The 17,476-nt window shown below is 45.3% G+C and overlaps 1 protein-coding gene across 3 annotated transcripts in view; it reads right to left on the bottom strand.

The window, feature by feature from the left end:
- The window catches only part of CEP44 (centrosomal protein 44), a 302,123-nt gene that overhangs the window by 118,031 nt on the left and 166,616 nt on the right, over nt 1-17,476 (bottom strand). For all 3 annotated transcript variants that reach the window (XM_078677077.1, XM_078677079.1, XM_078677078.1), the window contains exons 7-8: nt 14,836-15,045; nt 7,406-7,481 (exon numbers count right to left, since the gene is read on the bottom strand). In XM_078677077.1, the coding sequence (XP_078533203.1) occupies nt 7,406-7,481; nt 14,836-15,045 (286 nt within the window). The remainder of the gene's footprint in view (nt 1-7,405; nt 7,482-14,835; nt 15,046-17,476) is intronic.

Below are 17,476 nucleotides of genomic sequence, written 5' to 3'. Positions count from 1 at the left end.
TATGCTACTGGTTACTGCACTTTACGCTGGGTTTCTTGTTGATGGAGAAGGGGTGAGAAACCGAAGAGGGTGAGCCCTTACTTGAGGATGTGTTTGCATTAGTGGAGAATTATCGAGTGATCAGTGCATCGGTTGAAAGCTTATGAGTACTATTTCTCCAACCAGTCGATCGCAAGCTACTAGTAGCTCCAGAAGCTTTCGGAGTAGCTCCAGAAGCTTTCACAGTAGCTCCTGAAGCCTTCAGAGTAGCTCCCAGCCTTGAAGACATTTTCAACTAAGAACTGCAATAAATGAGCATTGTGTTTTTCTTTTAAAAGTTAAGGAAAGGCTATGTTTATATTTCATTATCATCATGCTGCAGATAGAAGAGCCTGAGACTGATCAGTGCTCCACTCAGATTTATGACTCATGTGGGTCCCAGAGGTTAGGAACTGAAGCACTGAGGAATTAAACTCTAAATTAAATGTCGTTCCCAACTCAATAGTGGAGCATGAGAACAAAATTATGTTTCTGAATGCTTTTAAATGAGACAAAATTAAAATGTAAAGAGTTGAATTGAAATGGGATTTATAAAGCACAGCTACTGCCCAAAGGCGTCTTGGCACTATAATGACTGAGGACAGAAGGGACATTAGTGCTGGCTACAGGCAGAGGAAAGGATTACTTAATTCAGGCAGTCTGTGTAAATAGCCACATTTTCAAGCTTTTCCTGAAACTCAGCAGGGATGAAGCTGTCTTTAGGGTGATAGGTAGTTTGTTCCAAAGCATTGCTGTTGATCTGAAGAGGCTACTACCTCCCCAGGTGGCCTTCTTGAAGGGGATAACTACCATGTTCCTGGCCATTCCTGACCGTAAGGTTCTGTAAGGGACATACCACTGTAGTTTGTTCCTGTACTGTACTGGCCCTTAATCGTGTAAAGATTTAAAAGCCAGACAGAGGAGTTTGAACTTACATCTCTGCCTAACCGGTAGTCAGTGCAGTTTTTTTTTTAGCTTCTCTTGCTGATACATTTTTGGGGATCTTTGAAATGAGACGTGCTGCTGCATTTTGTACGATCTGGAGCCTGTTGACCAGACCTGAGTTGATGGTGAGATAAAGGCTATTGCAGTAATCTATACGTGAGAGGACCAAAGCCAGGGTAACTGTTTTTAAGAGTTCCCCTGGGATGTATTTTTTAATTGAATTAATTAGTCTTATGGCACAAAAGGAAAACGATGTGACTTTGCTGATTTGTTCTTTGAATTGGAGTTCTTTGTCTATGATGATGCCCAAGTCCATTGTTTTGGTAGAGGGTGTGGGCAGCGAATCTAGTCCTGCGTCCAGAGGGAGGGTTTGTTACCAAAGATGATAACCTCTGTTTTTGATGCATTCAACTTCAGAACGTTTCTATCCATACAGTCACTCACATTCTTCATACACGCACTAAAAGCCTCTCGCGAGTTCTTTTCTCCATTTGTCAGAGACACCTCAATTCGTGTGTTGACAGCATAAGAAGCTAAAGCAAAACCTGCCTCTTATTATCAGGGCTAGTGGCACTACATATAGGTTAAAAAGTGTGGGGCTCAGGGATGAACTCTGAGGAACTCCACATGGTAGGGAGAACTGCTTGGAAATTGCTGACCCCATTGATACACATTTTGCTGTCGATCTGTTAAGAATGATTTTAGAAGCTCAAATGCTGTGCCTTTTATTCCTGCCTCCTGAAGACGGTCAGCCAGGATCTCATGGCTGACCGTATCGAAGGCCTCCGAGAGGGCAAGCAGCACCAGTGCAGCCGATCAACCTCCATCAAGAATTACACAGATATCCTCAGTTGCTGTTATTAGGGCAGATTCAGTTTTATGATACTTCCTGAAGCCATGTTGTGTTTCATCTAGCAATGAATTTGTTTCAATGTGTTCTGTGATTTGCTTGTTCATTAATTTTTCAATGCATTTGGCGGCAAAAGGGAGTCTTTCAATGGAGTGATAATTGCAGGGTTTAGTGCTGTCCAGGTTGCCTTTTTAAAGAGTGGGAGAATTGAGGTACGTTTCCATGGGGCGGGAAAAATTCAGCTGGAAAACACTTTGATAAAAGTTTGCCCCAAATACACTTTCAATTGGTTGGGTATCAGATGCATTCATCTACTCGGGCAGGGGTCGTAGGGGGAGCCAGACTTAATTGACAGGATAAGGTCTTTTAGTTGGTCTTCCGAGGGATTCCTAAATTCAAGAAGGCTATTTATGTTTTTCTTAGTATTGGATGTATGTTTAATCTTCTTAGTATTGGATGTATGTTTAATCTGAGTGTTGATACTCGCAATTTGTCAAAGATGTTGACCACCTTCTCCTGAAACAAATTGGCCAGTAGATCAAAAAAGTCTTGATTTGATTCCGTATGACTAGCCTTATTGGGTTTGACCAACTTATTAATAACCGAAAAAAGGGTTTTATCAGTGTCGCAAGCATATTTTATGTGCTTAGTGAAGTATTCTGTTTTGGCTTCTATGATATCTTTTTGATGCCTTACAAGTTTGATTTTATATGGGATTTTCTCACCTGCCCCATAGTTTTTTCTCCATCTTTGTTCCCGTCGACGACATGCCTGTCTTGACAGTCTCAGATTCTCATTATACCAGGGTTGGGACAATTTCCTTTTTACTGTTTTGCGAACGATGGGTATTATCTTATCCAACGCGATATTAAGCCAGCAGGAGAGAATCTCAACATTGTGATTCACATTCTCCAGTTGACATGGGGTAGCAGGGAGTTACTTAATGATTAAGTTAACTCTTCACTTTTCTCCCTTTTCAAAGTGTCACATTTACAAACAGCATGCATCTTACTCCCAGTGGCTGGTAGACACAATGCCATATTTATAACAGAAAAATACAGCCATTTTTTTAAATGGAATACATTTAAAGTGCAGAATAGTTTTTCCTTATTATAAACATTTTGGCAGAACAGTTTTCTGCACTTTAAATTTCACCCATTTGGAAAAAAAAAAAGTATGTTTGTCTTGTACGCGTGATGGTAACACATATGGTAAAAGGTATGTCCTGTGCCACAAGTACATATGGCAAAGGCTCTTCAACTCCCATACAGACATATCCCATTTATTCACACACGTTCATATATCCCCACAGACACACATGGCAGTCCTTTCATAGCACCCTTAGTCACAGTATGTTGTTCAAACCATAGTATCAGGCTCCAAGAACATCCGGTTTAAAGTCAATGAACCTGGGCGAGGGGTGTCTGGTAACAATGCGTCAGTAACTTGACCTTCAATGGCTCACAGCGATTTTCACTGATCAGAAGTAGCTCTCATTACAGAAAAGATAGGAGACCCTTGGTTTAGACACTGGTGGTGTTTGACTCCATTTATAGTGCTAGTCTGCACAACTGTTCATGTCTTTTCTGTTTCATAACAAAATGTGTTGTTGTTCTTGAATATGAACAGGTGTTGAAAACATCGATAATGAAATAAAAAAAGGATATTCTTGCTTATGGATCATTCTTACTGTAAAGAATGGTTTGATTTAAAATTGTATTACTCACATGATTCCATTTAGCATGTATGTGATCTTAACCTAGGCAATGCCTCCTGTAAACAAATGCTGGGAAATCAATCAATCAATCAATCAATCAAGAGTACTTGTAAAGCCGCTAATTACACGCAAGAGTCTCAAGGCGCTGAGGGGAGGGGGGGGTACTGCTTGAAGAGCCAGGTCTTGAGGAGTCTTCTGAAGGCGAGTAGGTCTTGGGTCTGCCGTAGGTGGAGAAAGATCTGCCTCCGGAGGTTGTTCGTTGGATGCGGGGCACAGCCGCGAGGGCGAGGCTGGCGGAGCGGAGCTGGTGGGTGGGGGTGTAGAAGTTGAGTCTGCTGTTCAGGTAGGCTGGTCCGGCGTTGTGGAGTGCTTTGTGTGCGTGGGTGAGGAGCTTGAAGGTGATCCTTTTGTCGACGGGAGCCAGTGTAGGTCTCTCAGGTGGGGGGTGATGTGGCTGCGGCGGGCGACGTTGACGATCAGTCGGGCGGAGGCGATTTGGATGCGATGTAGTCATCGTAGGTGTTTGGCTGGGATTCCTGCGTAGAGTGCGTTGCCGTAGTCCAGTCTGCTGCTGACAAGGGCCTGTGTCACCGTTCTTCTTGTTTCGGTCGGGATCTACTTGTAGATCCTGCGGAGCATGCAGAGGGTGTTGTAGCAGGAGGAGGAGACGGCGTTGACCTGTTTAGACATGGAGAGGGAGGAGTCGAGGATGAATCCTAGGTTGCGTGCATCGTCGGTGGGTGTCAGTGATGTTCCCAGTGTGGTCGGCCACCAGGAGTCGTCCCAGGCTGAGGGGGTGGGTCCGAGGAGGAGTACCTCCGTCTTGTCCGAGTTCAGCTTCAGACAGCTGTTCCTCATCCAGTCGGCGACGGCTTTCGTTCCCTCGTGGAGGTTGGTTTTGGCGGTGTGCGGGTCCTTGGTGAGGGAGAGGATGAGCTGGGTGTCGTCAGCATAGGAGATGATATTAAGGTCGTGTTGGCAGGCCACTTGTGCGAGGGGGGCCATGTAGACATTGAACAGCGTCTGGCTGAGGGATGAGCCCTGGGGGACGCCGCATATGATGTCAGTGGCTTCGGATCAGAAGGGCGGGAGACAGACGCTCTGGGTTCTGCCGGAGAGGAAGGACGTGGTCCAGTCAAGGGCCTTCTCTTGGAGTCCAACTTCTAGGAGGCGTGTCTTTAGAGTGCGATGGCAGACCGTGTCGAAGGCGGCTGACAGGTCCAGGAGGATAAGGGCTGATGTTTCGCCGTTGTCTAGTTGGCGCCTGGTGTCGTTTGTGGCAGCGATGAGGGCTGTCTCAGTGCTGTGGTTTCGTCTGAACCCGGACTGGGATGGGTCCAAGATGTTGTTGTCTTCCAGGTGGTGGGCCAGTTGCATGTTGACGATTTTCTCGATTACCTTCGCTGGGAACAGGAGCAGGGAGATGGGCCGGAAGTTCTTGAAGTCCCCCTTGGGCTTTTTGAGGAGGGCGCTGATTTCGGCGTGTTTCCAGCTTTCCTGGAATGTCACTGTTCAGAAGGAGATGTTGATGACCTTCCGTAGTTTGGGTGCAATGGCAGCGCCTGCTTTGTTGAATACGTGGTGTGTGCACGGGTCTGACGGAGATCCTGAGTGGATGGAGTTTATGACCCTGCGAGTCTCGTCGTCGTCGATGTTGGACCAGGAGGTGAGGCGGTTGGCGCTGGTGGTGTTCACAGGAGAGGTGGGGTCTGGCGTAGTCCAGGCGGTCATGGTGTTGAAGCTGTCATGGATGTCAGCGATCTTGCGGTGGAAGAAGATGGCCAGTGAGTTGCACAGTTCTTGTGAGGGCGGTATGTCGTTGGCGCTGGGGTTGGAGAGTTCCTTTACGATGCTGAAAAGCTCTTTGCTGTCGTGTGCGTTGTTATCCAGGCGGTCTTTGATGGAGGATCTCTTGGCTAATCTGATGAGGTGGTGATGTCTGCGGGTGGCGTCCTTGTGGGATGCGTGGCTGTCCGGAGTGCGTTCGTGGAGCCATATCTTCTCCAGTTTCCGGCATGCGTGTTTGGAGGTCTGCAGCTCGTCCATGAAACAGGTGGCTCTCTTGCTGGCGTGGTTGTTGGAGGGTTTCTTGAGTGGGGCGAGGGTGTTGGCGCAGTCATCGATCCACTGTCTGAGGTTGTGGGCTGCGGTGTCTGGGTTGGTGGGGTCGGTGGGTGGGGTTTGGGCGAGGGTGGTGATCAGCTGGTCTACGGTGACTTTGCTCCAGCAGCGGCGAGGTAGCTGTTGGGTGCGGTGGTGCGTTGTTTGTTTATTGAAGGTGAAATGGATGCAGCAGTGGTCGGTCCAGTGGAGTTCGGTGGTGTGGTCGAAGGTGACGTGGGTGCCTGTGGAGAAGACTGGGTCCAGCATGTGGCCAGTGGCGTGGGTGGCTGAGGTTGGCGAGGTTGTCGATCAGGGTGGCGGAGTTGGTGTCGTCGTTATTCTCGAGGTAGAAATTCAGGTCCCCGAGGAGGATGTAGTCCGTGGAGGCGAGTGCGTGGGTGCTGGCGAGGTCGGCGATGGAGTTGCTGAATTGAGCTCGGGGTCCGGGGGGTCTGTAGATGAGTGTTCCTCTGAGGGTGGTGTTGGGGTCGGTGTGGATCCGGAAGTGCAGATGTTCGGCAGTGTTGAGGGTGTCGTCTGTGTGGGTGGCGACCTTGAGGGTGGACTTGTGGACGATGGCTATTCCTCCTCCGATTCCGTTGGCGCGATCCCTGTGGGTGATCTTGTAGCCGTCTGGGATGGCTATGGCGATGTCAGGTGCCGAGGAGTCGTTCCAACAGGTCTTGGTCAGGAAGGCCACGTCTGGAGCGGAGGTGTCGAGCAGATCCCAGAGCTCGACGGCGTGTTTGCGTGCGGAGCGGGTGTTGAGGAGTATGCAGCGGAGGTGATTGGGTGCAGTCCTAGGAGGTTTGGGTGGCTCTGTCGCAGGTGAAGCTGCAGGTGTGGCAGGAGAAAGGTCAGTGAGTCCGATTTGGGGCGGGTTGGAAGCAGGTGTGGTTTCGGCCGGCGTTGAGCGCGTAGAGGGTGCTGGCGTCGTAGCGGAGTCTGGTGTTGTGGCGTTCGCGGGGTCCAGGGGTTCTGGCTCTGGGCGCGGTCCAGGCGCGGACGGGCCCAAATTGCTTGGCTTTAGCGCGCCTTTGGCGCGGCCTCCATAAGAGGGGGATATGGAGGGAGGAGCAGCTGAGAGGCGGGAGCGAGGTGTCCAATCGGGAGCAGGGGGGTGGGGCCGCAGGGACGCAGCGGCGGGAAGTAGCGGGAAACAACGGGAAAACAGGCGGGTGGCAGGGAGCAGGTACGAGGCAGCTGGCGGCCGTGTGGTGGCGTGGGGAGCGACCTGCCTGCGAGCAGGGTCAGAGGTCGCTTCAAAGCCAACTGCCCTCGCTTTAATGTGCCAGCACATGTAAACACAAGCATTCAGAAATGCTATTCACAAGCACTGCATTCACACAGATTTATGCCTGTCATTGCCTAAAATCAAAAAATAACTATTTTCTGTATAGAATGGATATAGGAGATCAATAATTGAATATGATAATCACTATAAGATAGTCCCTCGTGCATCCCAATGGGAGGCTTTCCAAGAAAAAAGAATAATACACCAACCAGCCAATAGCCTGGGGTGTAAATAATACTCTTATGTGGGTCAAAAGACCACGATATGTATATTTTAAAGAACCAGTAACAATATCTCTTGGAGACAGCTGCGTTATCAAACAAAACCTACAAATTCCGATATTAGCCTTGTGGGAAGACTAAAAAAAGAGAATATGTACCATATGGAGAAAAGCAATGCAAACGTGTTATCACTGAGAAAGGACTACAAAAGTGTCCGAGCTGACATTCTGAGTAAAATGAGCACCGTCAAAACCTACCTGGAGAAAGAGGATTCAGGATTCTACTAGACGTACGTTCTTCGCTCATACTGCTAAACTCTGCAGATAAGTCATTCTGAAAAGATAAAAATGTTCAGAAATTCAACTGCGCATACCACACACATTATCTAATGCTTTTAGCACAAACCATTTAAAAATATTTCTTCCCCAATGTCCGGTCACCAAATGTAAATATCAAGGAAATGATTCAAATTAACTGCCATGATGGTTTGTTTGGGTGTGTTTATCTATACTGTCGGAGGAAATACACCTATTTGGGTTTTAAGGATGAATTTGTCTTTTGACTTTGAGGAAATACTGCTATGTAAAGACAGGCTTGCAATGGAAGTTTTTACGGTAAACGCTGGAAAATGGAGAACCACAGATAACATAAGTAACAAAGAGAACGTAGATCACCTGAAAAAAACTAACTCTTTTTGTTGTAGTGTGGGCGAGCAGTTAGGCCTATCAGAGGGTAGCATTAAGCATTTGTTGTACTCGCAGAGGTAATAAATGAGACGCACTCACAAATAAATCGGATACCAATTTGTAAAAATAATGTTGATTTTTAAATAATTTTTAAGACCATACATACAGTTTTAAGGCAAAGCACTTTCGGAGAGCAGAGATAACAGGCCAGCCAGATGTCGTATGTCTTGAGGTCCTCATGGTCAGGAGCAGGTAACATGGAGAGGCGATTTCGGGACAGCTGGGACACTCAGGCAGTGGGTCTTGCGTGCATCGACGGGTGCTTGCTTCTGGTGCTTCGAGAGTCCAGAGTGGACTTTTCTTCTTGGTGTATGCCATTGGGGGTCCAGTACACCGGGTACTGGTACGCCGTGGCTCCGGTAGGTACTTTTGTCTCCAAACTTGGTGGGGAGACAGATCTGACCCCCTGGAGCGGTTGTATCTTTTCTCGCTTCAGTGCTGTGTCAAGGTCATCTGGGGCACCACATCAACAAACCAGACTTCACAGGATCGGTGCCTGCGGTGTGCAGGGAAGTGATACCTTCACAGCAATTTCATGAGGGCTGGATGTGCTCGGAGGCTCTTTAGCCCTTTCAGCTTTTAGGACTACACAGCAACAGCGACTGTAGAGGCCTGGGAGTTGCGGGCAGGGTTTGGCACCTTTTTCTTCTGCAGTAGGGTTTTAGTTCACAAGCAGCGGGTCTTCTTTGTCCTGGTCTTCTCTTGTCCGGCATATCCCGATGTTCAGGTCTCGAGGTGCCACCTAAATACTGAATTTAGGGGTGTCACAAAGGGAGACAGGTAGTAGCCAATTGACTACTTAGCTTTAGGGTGTCTACACCCACTGGTGACCACTTCCTGTGGGAAGAGGCACTACCCTTGCCTTGATGTGATGTTTTCTCACCATCGCAAGATGGTCGAATTTCAGGTGAGGGGTTCACTTCACCTGCCCCAGACCTAACGGTAGTGTAGGCTAGTGGGGACCCTTCTCCCAATCTAACTCATTTTCCCACCTTTTCTCCTACCAAAAGTGGAGCAGGAAAGGGGGCATGGCCACCCCCACTATCTGGAGGTTCATGGGTTGGATTTTAAAGGCAGCATTGCCTTTGAAGCTTCCTGCCCAGGAAGACCATCCTGTCCTGAAGGAGGTGTGAAAAACCTCCGAACAGAGTAGGCTTTGTCTTTGTCCTCTGGGAGCGCTGGCTCTCATTCAATGAGGTCAGAAACATGCCTGATAGTGGCAGGCTGGCGAAATCAAGTCAGGAACTACATCAGTGCCGGATAGGTTTTCAGGGGATCCTCTAAAAGGTTTTTTTGTGTGAATTTATTAATAAATCCAACGCTGGCATCAAAGAGGATTTATTAAGGCAAGATGTTTGGTACCATACACCTTAGAAATCAGTGAAGCCAATGACCAATAAGACAAGTTGGTGAATTCTCTGGTGCTCTATTTTTTTTTATCAAGTTTTGGCAACACTGCTCCTGCAGATGCTGGAGTCTTCATTAACTTGAGTCCCTCATGCCAAATATAGTCCACGATTGTTATGGATCTCACTGAGCGTTAAACCACATCTTTAAAGTCATAATATAAACATTTCATGTGCTTAGTTGGAAGTGCTAAGTCAAAAAGCTTAAATGTGAGCTCTAGGTAGTGAGAACAACTTTTATATCTGGGTGGCAAGTAGGATGGACGTGGAGTCGGTGAAGCAGGTAGAGGGACGATGTACTCATCCCATTCAGTTCTTTCGATCGCTGAATCAAACGTAATTTCACCCTCTTCTGGTTGATGTCCGTTGTTACTTTTAACAAGACTGTCCCTTATTGTGATAGGTGGGGAAGGAAACAGGTCTCTCTTTATGAAGGGATACTGCAGGACTTCTCTGAAAAGGTGAAGAGTCAAGAGTATCCTTACGTCTCGAATTTTTTTAGAGCTGATGGGTTAGCATCTGGAAATCTTTTGCAATAGTCGTTTATCATTAATCGCAGGTCTGTACCAGAGACACAGGGACTGTTATAGACGAGCCTTGTAGATGATGTTCCTCCTCTTGGTCTTCGTAGTGATATGTTATGTTACGTTAATAACCATTTGTAGAGCGCACGTACACCCGTAGGTTTCATGGCGCTGTTGCAAAGATAAGTAACCAAATCCCTAGGCGTATGTTTGCTCGAACAGCCACGTCTTCAGGGACTTCCTGAAGACCAAGAGATTGTCACAGTTCCTAAGTGACAAGGGGAGGGAGTTTTAGAAAGTGGCGGCTAGGTAGGAGAAACAGCTTCCTCCTTGCTATTTTCGTTTGAAGGACGGGATAGTTACCAAGTGGAGATGGGCAGAGCGTAGGTTACACTGGGGTTTGTAGTTGTTAATCATGTTTCTTACAAATTTGGGGCCTTTGCCATGCAATGCCTTAAAAGCTATGCAACCCGTCTTAAAGGCGACCCTTTGGGCCATCGGTAGCCAGTGAAGTTTTGACATACCCGGTCTAGCTGACTGTCATTTGGGCTGTTTCCAAATGAGTCTTGCCGCCTGATTTTGAACCATCTGGAGTCGTTTTAGCAAGCCCAGTGGCAGGCCAAGATATAGGGCGTTCGAAAAGTCCAGGCGCGAGAGTACCAGGGCTACCACTACCTGTATGAGTGCAGAGTGAGTCAGCAGGTATGCAATTTTCCTAATTTTCCGAAGTTGGAAAAAGCTAGAGGAGACGACAGCTCCCACCTGTCCTTTAAGCGACAGGTCTGCATTGAGGATGACCCCTAAGCTTTTTACCGAAGGGGAAGCAATGGGGGAAGAGCCCATATCGGACGGCCAGAAATGCGGGCCCCAACTAAGCTCACTCTTTCCAGGCAGTGCTAGTTCCGTCTTGCCTGGATTGAGTTTTGGATGGTTCAGGTCCATCCAACTCCGTATGTGGGACATGGTTGCCCGGAACTGTGCCCTGAATCTGGGGAATTCAGAGGTATTATCAGCTGCAGGTCATCAGCGTAATTGAAAATGGTAATCTATAGTTTTTTAGGGAGTGTATCAGGGGTCTGAGGTATAAATTAAACAGTAGTGGCGACAGTGATGATCCCTGAGGTACCCCACAGAGGGAAGAGAGTCTCAGGCGGTAAAGGTTCCATGTCTTACTGATTGCGTCCGTTCAGTAATGAAGGAAGCAATCCATCTGAGAGTGGGTCCCCTGAGGCCAGCCTGTTCGACACGGTTCAACAGTATGTTATGGTCAACCGTGTCGAACGCGGCCGACAGATCCAGGAGCACCAGGGCCTGGTGGTTGCCCTTGTCCGCATGGACTCTAAGAGTATCCTGAACTGCGAGGATCACCGCTTCCATTGAGTGTGACGGGCGGAAGCCAGCTTGGTTAGGTTCTAGATAGTCAGAGTGTTCGATGAAATTTGAAAGACGTCTAGACACGTGGGCCTCTAATATTTTGGCCATCAAGGGGAGAAGGGAGATGGGCCGATAATTGGACGGGTCCAAGGGGTCTGCCCCAGGTATTTTTATAAGTGGGACGACCGTTCCATTTTTAAAGGTGCAAGGAACCTTGCCCTGTGCGAGAGATTCATTGAGGAAGGGGAGAATACGCAGAGGTATCATACCTGCGGGCAACCTCCCATATCATATTCCGGAAAGAATATTCACCTGGAAGGTAAGTGGTCAGAGCCTGGTCAATCTCATCATCTTCCATTTTCTGGCACTACCCATTCAGTTGTGAAGGACCTTACATAGGGCCAAACAGACCTTCATTTCCAGAGTCCTAAAACTTGAAGTGCTTTGCAGGAGTTAATGGTGAAATTTTAGAGCTATGCGCCTGGTGAGAGATGTGGATGGTCTTTTTTGTTGTTGTCGACTGTACAGCCGACGGGGTCAATGTAATCCTCATTGACAGAATATTGGGTGGCGACGATTAAGGGTTTTTTGGCACTATGCGGCTGTCGTCAATGGTCTTGTTGACTTTGTAGTTGTGGTCAGAGCCCTCGACGAGGAGGGGAATGTGGTTTTTGACGTTCACGTCGTTGACGGCGCTGTGGTCACTGGCGTCGAGACGGTTTGTATCGTTTACAATCTCAACAACAAAGCTGCAGTCAACAGTGTTGTGGTCGAAGCGTCCGTAGATGGGCGAATTTTCAGACTTATTGGCTCTATGAATGGTGTCACATGAGCAGATGGAGACCTTCCGAGAGGAGTAGAAGGTTGAGGATGATCCTGGTCACCCGACGTCCCAGCATTTACTTCCCTGGAATGGGATTTCGACCTCTTTTGATCTGTGGAAGAAGAGGCTGAGTCCTCATTTTTGTTCCTTTTTTGAGAGGATGTACGTCCTCTTTCATCTCTGTCCGAGTCTGAATGAGCTGCCTTCTTTATCTGGAGCCAGAGAAGTAGTCTGGCCTTCCTGTCTTTAAGAGTCATCGCAGAAAAAGTACGGCAGTACTAGCATTGATTTGACTTGTGTTGGGGGTACAGACAGTATAAGCACTCAATGTGGGGATCCGACTATAGCTTGGATTTCTCACAGGTTTTGCAAGGCCTAAAAAGCAGGTTTCTGGGCCCCTCGGACATTATCCAAAATTGTGAATCTATTAAAGATATAATACTGGAAAAATCTATGGATACCTTGTGATGTGAGAAGCAGATGACAAACTTTATTTTCTCTGATAATTATATTTGTGTGTATGTTCACTGTAAAAACCAAAGGCTACAGGGATGTTATAGTTAGGCTCAGATTTTTCTCATACAGAAGCAGTGAAATTCAGCAGTTATAGTTTACATGAGACAACTATAACTTACGCCCCCGAAATGCACTGGCTATGACCAGACATATTACATCACTCATGACATGGTCAATGACATCACTGATAATGTCATCCAGTAAGTGTAAAGATGATAGTGTTTCTAATATAAGTCATCTGAGTGGCTGTGAGACTGTTAATCTGTAAGTGGCTGTATGGGTGTGTGAGTGGATATATAGGTGAATAATTGGGTGTGCGAGTAACTGTGTGGGCGAGTGAGTACATGTGTGAGTGGTTATATTGGTGGGTGGGTGTGTGAGTGATTGTGTGGGTGGGTGGGTGGGTGTGTGAGTGATTGTATGGGTGGATGACTGACTGTGTAAGTGGCTGTATGGGTGGGTGAGTGGCTGTATGGGTGACTGAGTGACTGTTAGTGGCTCTGAGAGTTGCTATATGGGTGGGTGAGTTTCTGTGCGAGTAGCTGTATGGGTGGGTGAGGGTGTGCTTAACCGGCTGGGCTGTATTGGTGACTGAGTGGCTATGTGAGTGCCTCTATGAGTGTGCGAGTGGTTATAGGAGTGCCTGAGTGTCTGTGTGAATGGCTTGATCGCTGAGTAACTAGGTGTGTAAGTGGGTGTATTGGTGAGTTATTGGATGTTTGAGTGGGTACATGGATTATTAAGTGGCTGTATTATACCCTAGGTGTCTGTGTGAGTGGCTGGATAGGGGAGTGAGTGGGCGTGTGAGTACTTGTATAGATGTGTGAATGGGTATGTGAATTATTGTGTGGATGAGTGAATGGGTATGTGAGCACCTGTATGTTTGACTGAGTAGCTCTGTTACTAGCTGTATGGGTGACTGAGTGGCTGTGCGCATGGTTTTACAAGTGTGACTGGGTGTGTGAGTGATTGTATGGCTCTGCAAGTGTTTTTGTGAGTGGTTGTGAGAGTGCTTGTGTGGGTATATGAGTGGGTGTGCGAGAGGTTCTGTGGATGATGTAATTAGTGATGTCACTGAACATTTCAAGAGCGATGTAATATGTGAGGTCATAACCAGTGCATTGTGGGGACGTAAGTTATAGTCAAGTCAGATAGCTCTGTGAATGATGTCAATAGTGATGTCATTTGATATGTAATCAGTGAGGTCATTGAACATTTCAATAGTCACTGTGAACAAGGGTCAGAGCTTTTAACAAAGTTCCATCACCAATCTACACTACCCAGTATGCCTATATCATCAGAAAATAACCACAGTGCGTTGGGTTTGAGATGTGACCCATATACACCCCACTTTGGCGGATAACATCCACCGTTACTGAATTCCAAACTGACCCTGCACCCGAGAAAATCATAATTTTGTATAGATAGTAATGTAGTGCAAGTAATGTTTGGCAATAAAGACAAATGTCAAACAGAAACGACTTCCCAAGCATAATTATTGATCAGCCAGATGTCTTGATTGTAGTCAATTCAAAATCTTTATTGATACGCAGTTATCCTCTTTCCGAAACGCGTCAGGCAGAGGGTTAAGCTGCCTTTAAAGAATTGCTGCATGAACACTGTCCATACCAATAAAGGAGTGTTACTTCAAACAGCAGTCCGAGTGCTTCCTACGAGTGGGTAACTCTGGAGCTTGATATATATATATATATATATATATATATATATATATATAGATAGATAGATAGATAGATATAGATACATCTATAGATATATGCTGTATTTATACAAATAAATTACATGAGATCTTAATTGTGAAAATACGTTATCTTGCTTACATGGCAGGATTAAAGCTATATATATTTTTAAACTTCTGTGGTATTTGGTTGCAGTATAGGAGATAGTTTTACACATCAACTGTGATAAAACCCAGCATTCTTGAGGTTCATATAGAACATTAGCACTACCAGATGAAGGATCTTCTGACTCACATGAAAGCAGCCAACACCTTCTCTGCATGGCAACCAACTCAGGAAAAGAACATATTTGTTGCAACAAACTTTAATGACTAATGAAAATATTTCCAAGCGTATTAATTAAGGTTAGCATATCAAATCTAAAACTGAAATCACTTGGTCGTACACAAAAAATGAGGACTTAGCAAAAGGTGCAATTTTTGCTTCATGACGAGGTTTCATGAATTACATTAGCATATTGATGATAAATCGCAAACATGGCTTCCAAACCTACCTCACTCATCTTCATAAGCAATGTGCATTGCCACATTGAAATACACACCTTTTTGGATCGGAGTAGCAACTCCGTTTCAACAAGGAGGACTCTGCTCAAAAGATTGTCCCAGTCTTTTTCCTCAATGATTATTTTCCCTTTCATTTTTTCTTCTAAGGTCAGAAGTTTCTCCTCCATCCAATTTAGTTTCTGAAGCTTTTCCTGACATTCTAAAAGTTGCAACTGTAACATTTTCACTTGACTCGTGTCTTCAGAGTTCTGAAAAGGAAACCACCAACTTTAATTAACAGATGCAACCAAATATAAAAGAGAATCCATTATAAAAATGTATTTACTGTAGTTATGAAATGTGTTTCAGCTGCATTAAAAATAATACACGTTATCAGTTCACAGATTTCTAGGGTTATTCTCTTAAATGTACATATAGACTCCTCAGAAATATGCAGACTAGTCCATATTTATGAAATTAATCTTCACGTTGTCTAGTCTTGAGGTTAATCTAATCAAAAACGCCAAAATACGGACAATACAAGGCCCACTATAACAGTCCAACAATGTTGATACACAGACATTGCCCAAGTTGCTTGAATGAGACAACAGTAGATAAATGAATGTCATGAAAACGTTTTGTAGATTGACTGAATGAAGACTACTTTATTTCAGGCTATTTACACATGCCATTAAATTCTATAAATTTCCCCAATATATCATCCATAAGAACTCTAATTCATGTGTGGTTCATTTAGCCATAATAAATATCTCTGTGGCATGACTAGATAATGTATCTGGACAAACTAATGGTAATTATGGGTTAAGCCCAGGTGCAAATTGATCATAATTTCTTGACCAGGTGGCAATTTTGTTTTACATTTTGCTTTAAACAGACCATGCACGTCAAACAGGATTGCTTTAGAAGTCATCCCAGAGTCACTAAATTATCATCATACTCCTTAAGAATCAATTTCCTCATCATCAGAATGAATCACATTCTGAAAGTCATAAGCAGAGTTTAAAAGCTGTGCTTGGAGATTTGAAATCCATTATCTGATTACTTCACAACCACTAACAAGGTTAAACTGTCCCTGTTGATTTCGGGACCATTTGCTGGGTATTTCCAGAGTATGCATGGCCTTTACGTTTAATTTTTGTTACAAGAGCGAAACCTGTTGTGCTTTTTCCAAATAATATGTCGATTAGCATACAATTAACAAGGTAGAGCTATTGCCTCTCTTTTCTAAGTGTGAGTACAATGCCCTTTAAAGATGTGCAAGCTAGAGCCATGCTCAATATTGTACAGGCGTGTGCTTTTTCTTTATTGAGAAAAGTTTATCATTGACAATAATGAGCATAATTAAGCATCCATGATAACATGACATATGTAATAAAACCGACTTGAAGGTACAGGACATATGGTGGCAGCACCATTCCAATGTCCCCACATAGAACAAGTTAAACACACACACACACAAAAAATAAAAAATAACAGAGTGCGGTCTTGTCTTTGAAATTCCACTCAATCTACCCGGATGTTTATTCGGAACTGGATGGGCCCTAACTCCATCAAGCTAAATGCCGATAAGACTGATTTGGTTATTCTCAATCATAGAACGGATCTCTGGGCCAACATCTACGGTCCCTCTGAGCTCCATGTGCCTCCTATCCCAGCAGACAATTAATTGTTCATGATCCTCCAGATCAAGGCAGTAGCAGCAAAGTGTTTCGGCCTATTGAAATCCATTAGAAAGTTTGCTCTCTTTTGTCACCCAAGGCTTTGAAAGCGGCTATAACAGCAGTAATTGTGTCCCGCTTAGAATATGCAAACTCCCTCCAACTTCTTTACACAAACTACAAATCATTCAAAATACAGCAGTATTGATAATATATAAATTGCATAGACCTGTGCATATCTCTACTGCCTTAATTGTCACTGGAGGCCCATTGAACACAGAGCTCTTTTTTTTAAACAGCTGGTATTATTTCCAAATCCATTCAGTCCAGGCTCTATCCTTTGTAGCAAGTAGAATTTAGAAATATGTTCCTTCTCGAGCTCTCAGATCCTCTCTTGCCTACCACTTGAGGATCCCTCATTTCAAGCGACAGAGAGCAGGGGGCAGCTGCGTCTGTCTTGACCCCTGTCTTATGGAACTCTCTTCGTTCCTCGGTCAAGCTGGAACCTAACTTCCTGAAGTTCAGGAAGCTTTTAAAGGCCTGGCTGTTTAAGCAAGCTTTTGATTAGCCTGAGCTGCATTTTATTTCCCTCCTGGTTGTCACAGAACTAAGAAACCCTTAGGTGTATGTGTGCTTCATATGTTTTCATAATATAAGATATAAGTGGTCAGAGAGGAGGGGTGTCAGTGATTACTGAGCACTATACTGTGTGGGACCTACGCTGGCTACAGGTGTCCTTGGGCCAAGATACTGGCAAACTCCACCTGGATAACTAGTTTAATACTTTTAGACACTTAGGGCCAGAATAGGAGTTTGGGGGATGGGCTCTCTGTTACAAATGTGAAGGATATCCCGTCCGCCGTATTATAAGTTCCACAGGATATAATGAAACTGTACTAAAGCGGACGGGATATCCTTCACGTTTATGATGGAGTAACCCTGTCCGCCTAACTCGTAATCAGGCCATTAATTCTTTCAGTATTATTAGGGTGAGCAATCAAAATGTATTCAAAGAGGTAAA

The sequence above is a fragment of the Lissotriton helveticus genome, chromosome 2_1 (assembly GCF_964261635.1).
Source record: "Lissotriton helveticus chromosome 2_1, aLisHel1.1, whole genome shotgun sequence".
Taxonomy (NCBI): domain Eukaryota; kingdom Metazoa; phylum Chordata; class Amphibia; order Caudata; family Salamandridae; genus Lissotriton; species Lissotriton helveticus.
Note: the sequence above shows the minus strand (reverse complement) of the source record. Positions and strands in the feature narration are given on the sequence as shown.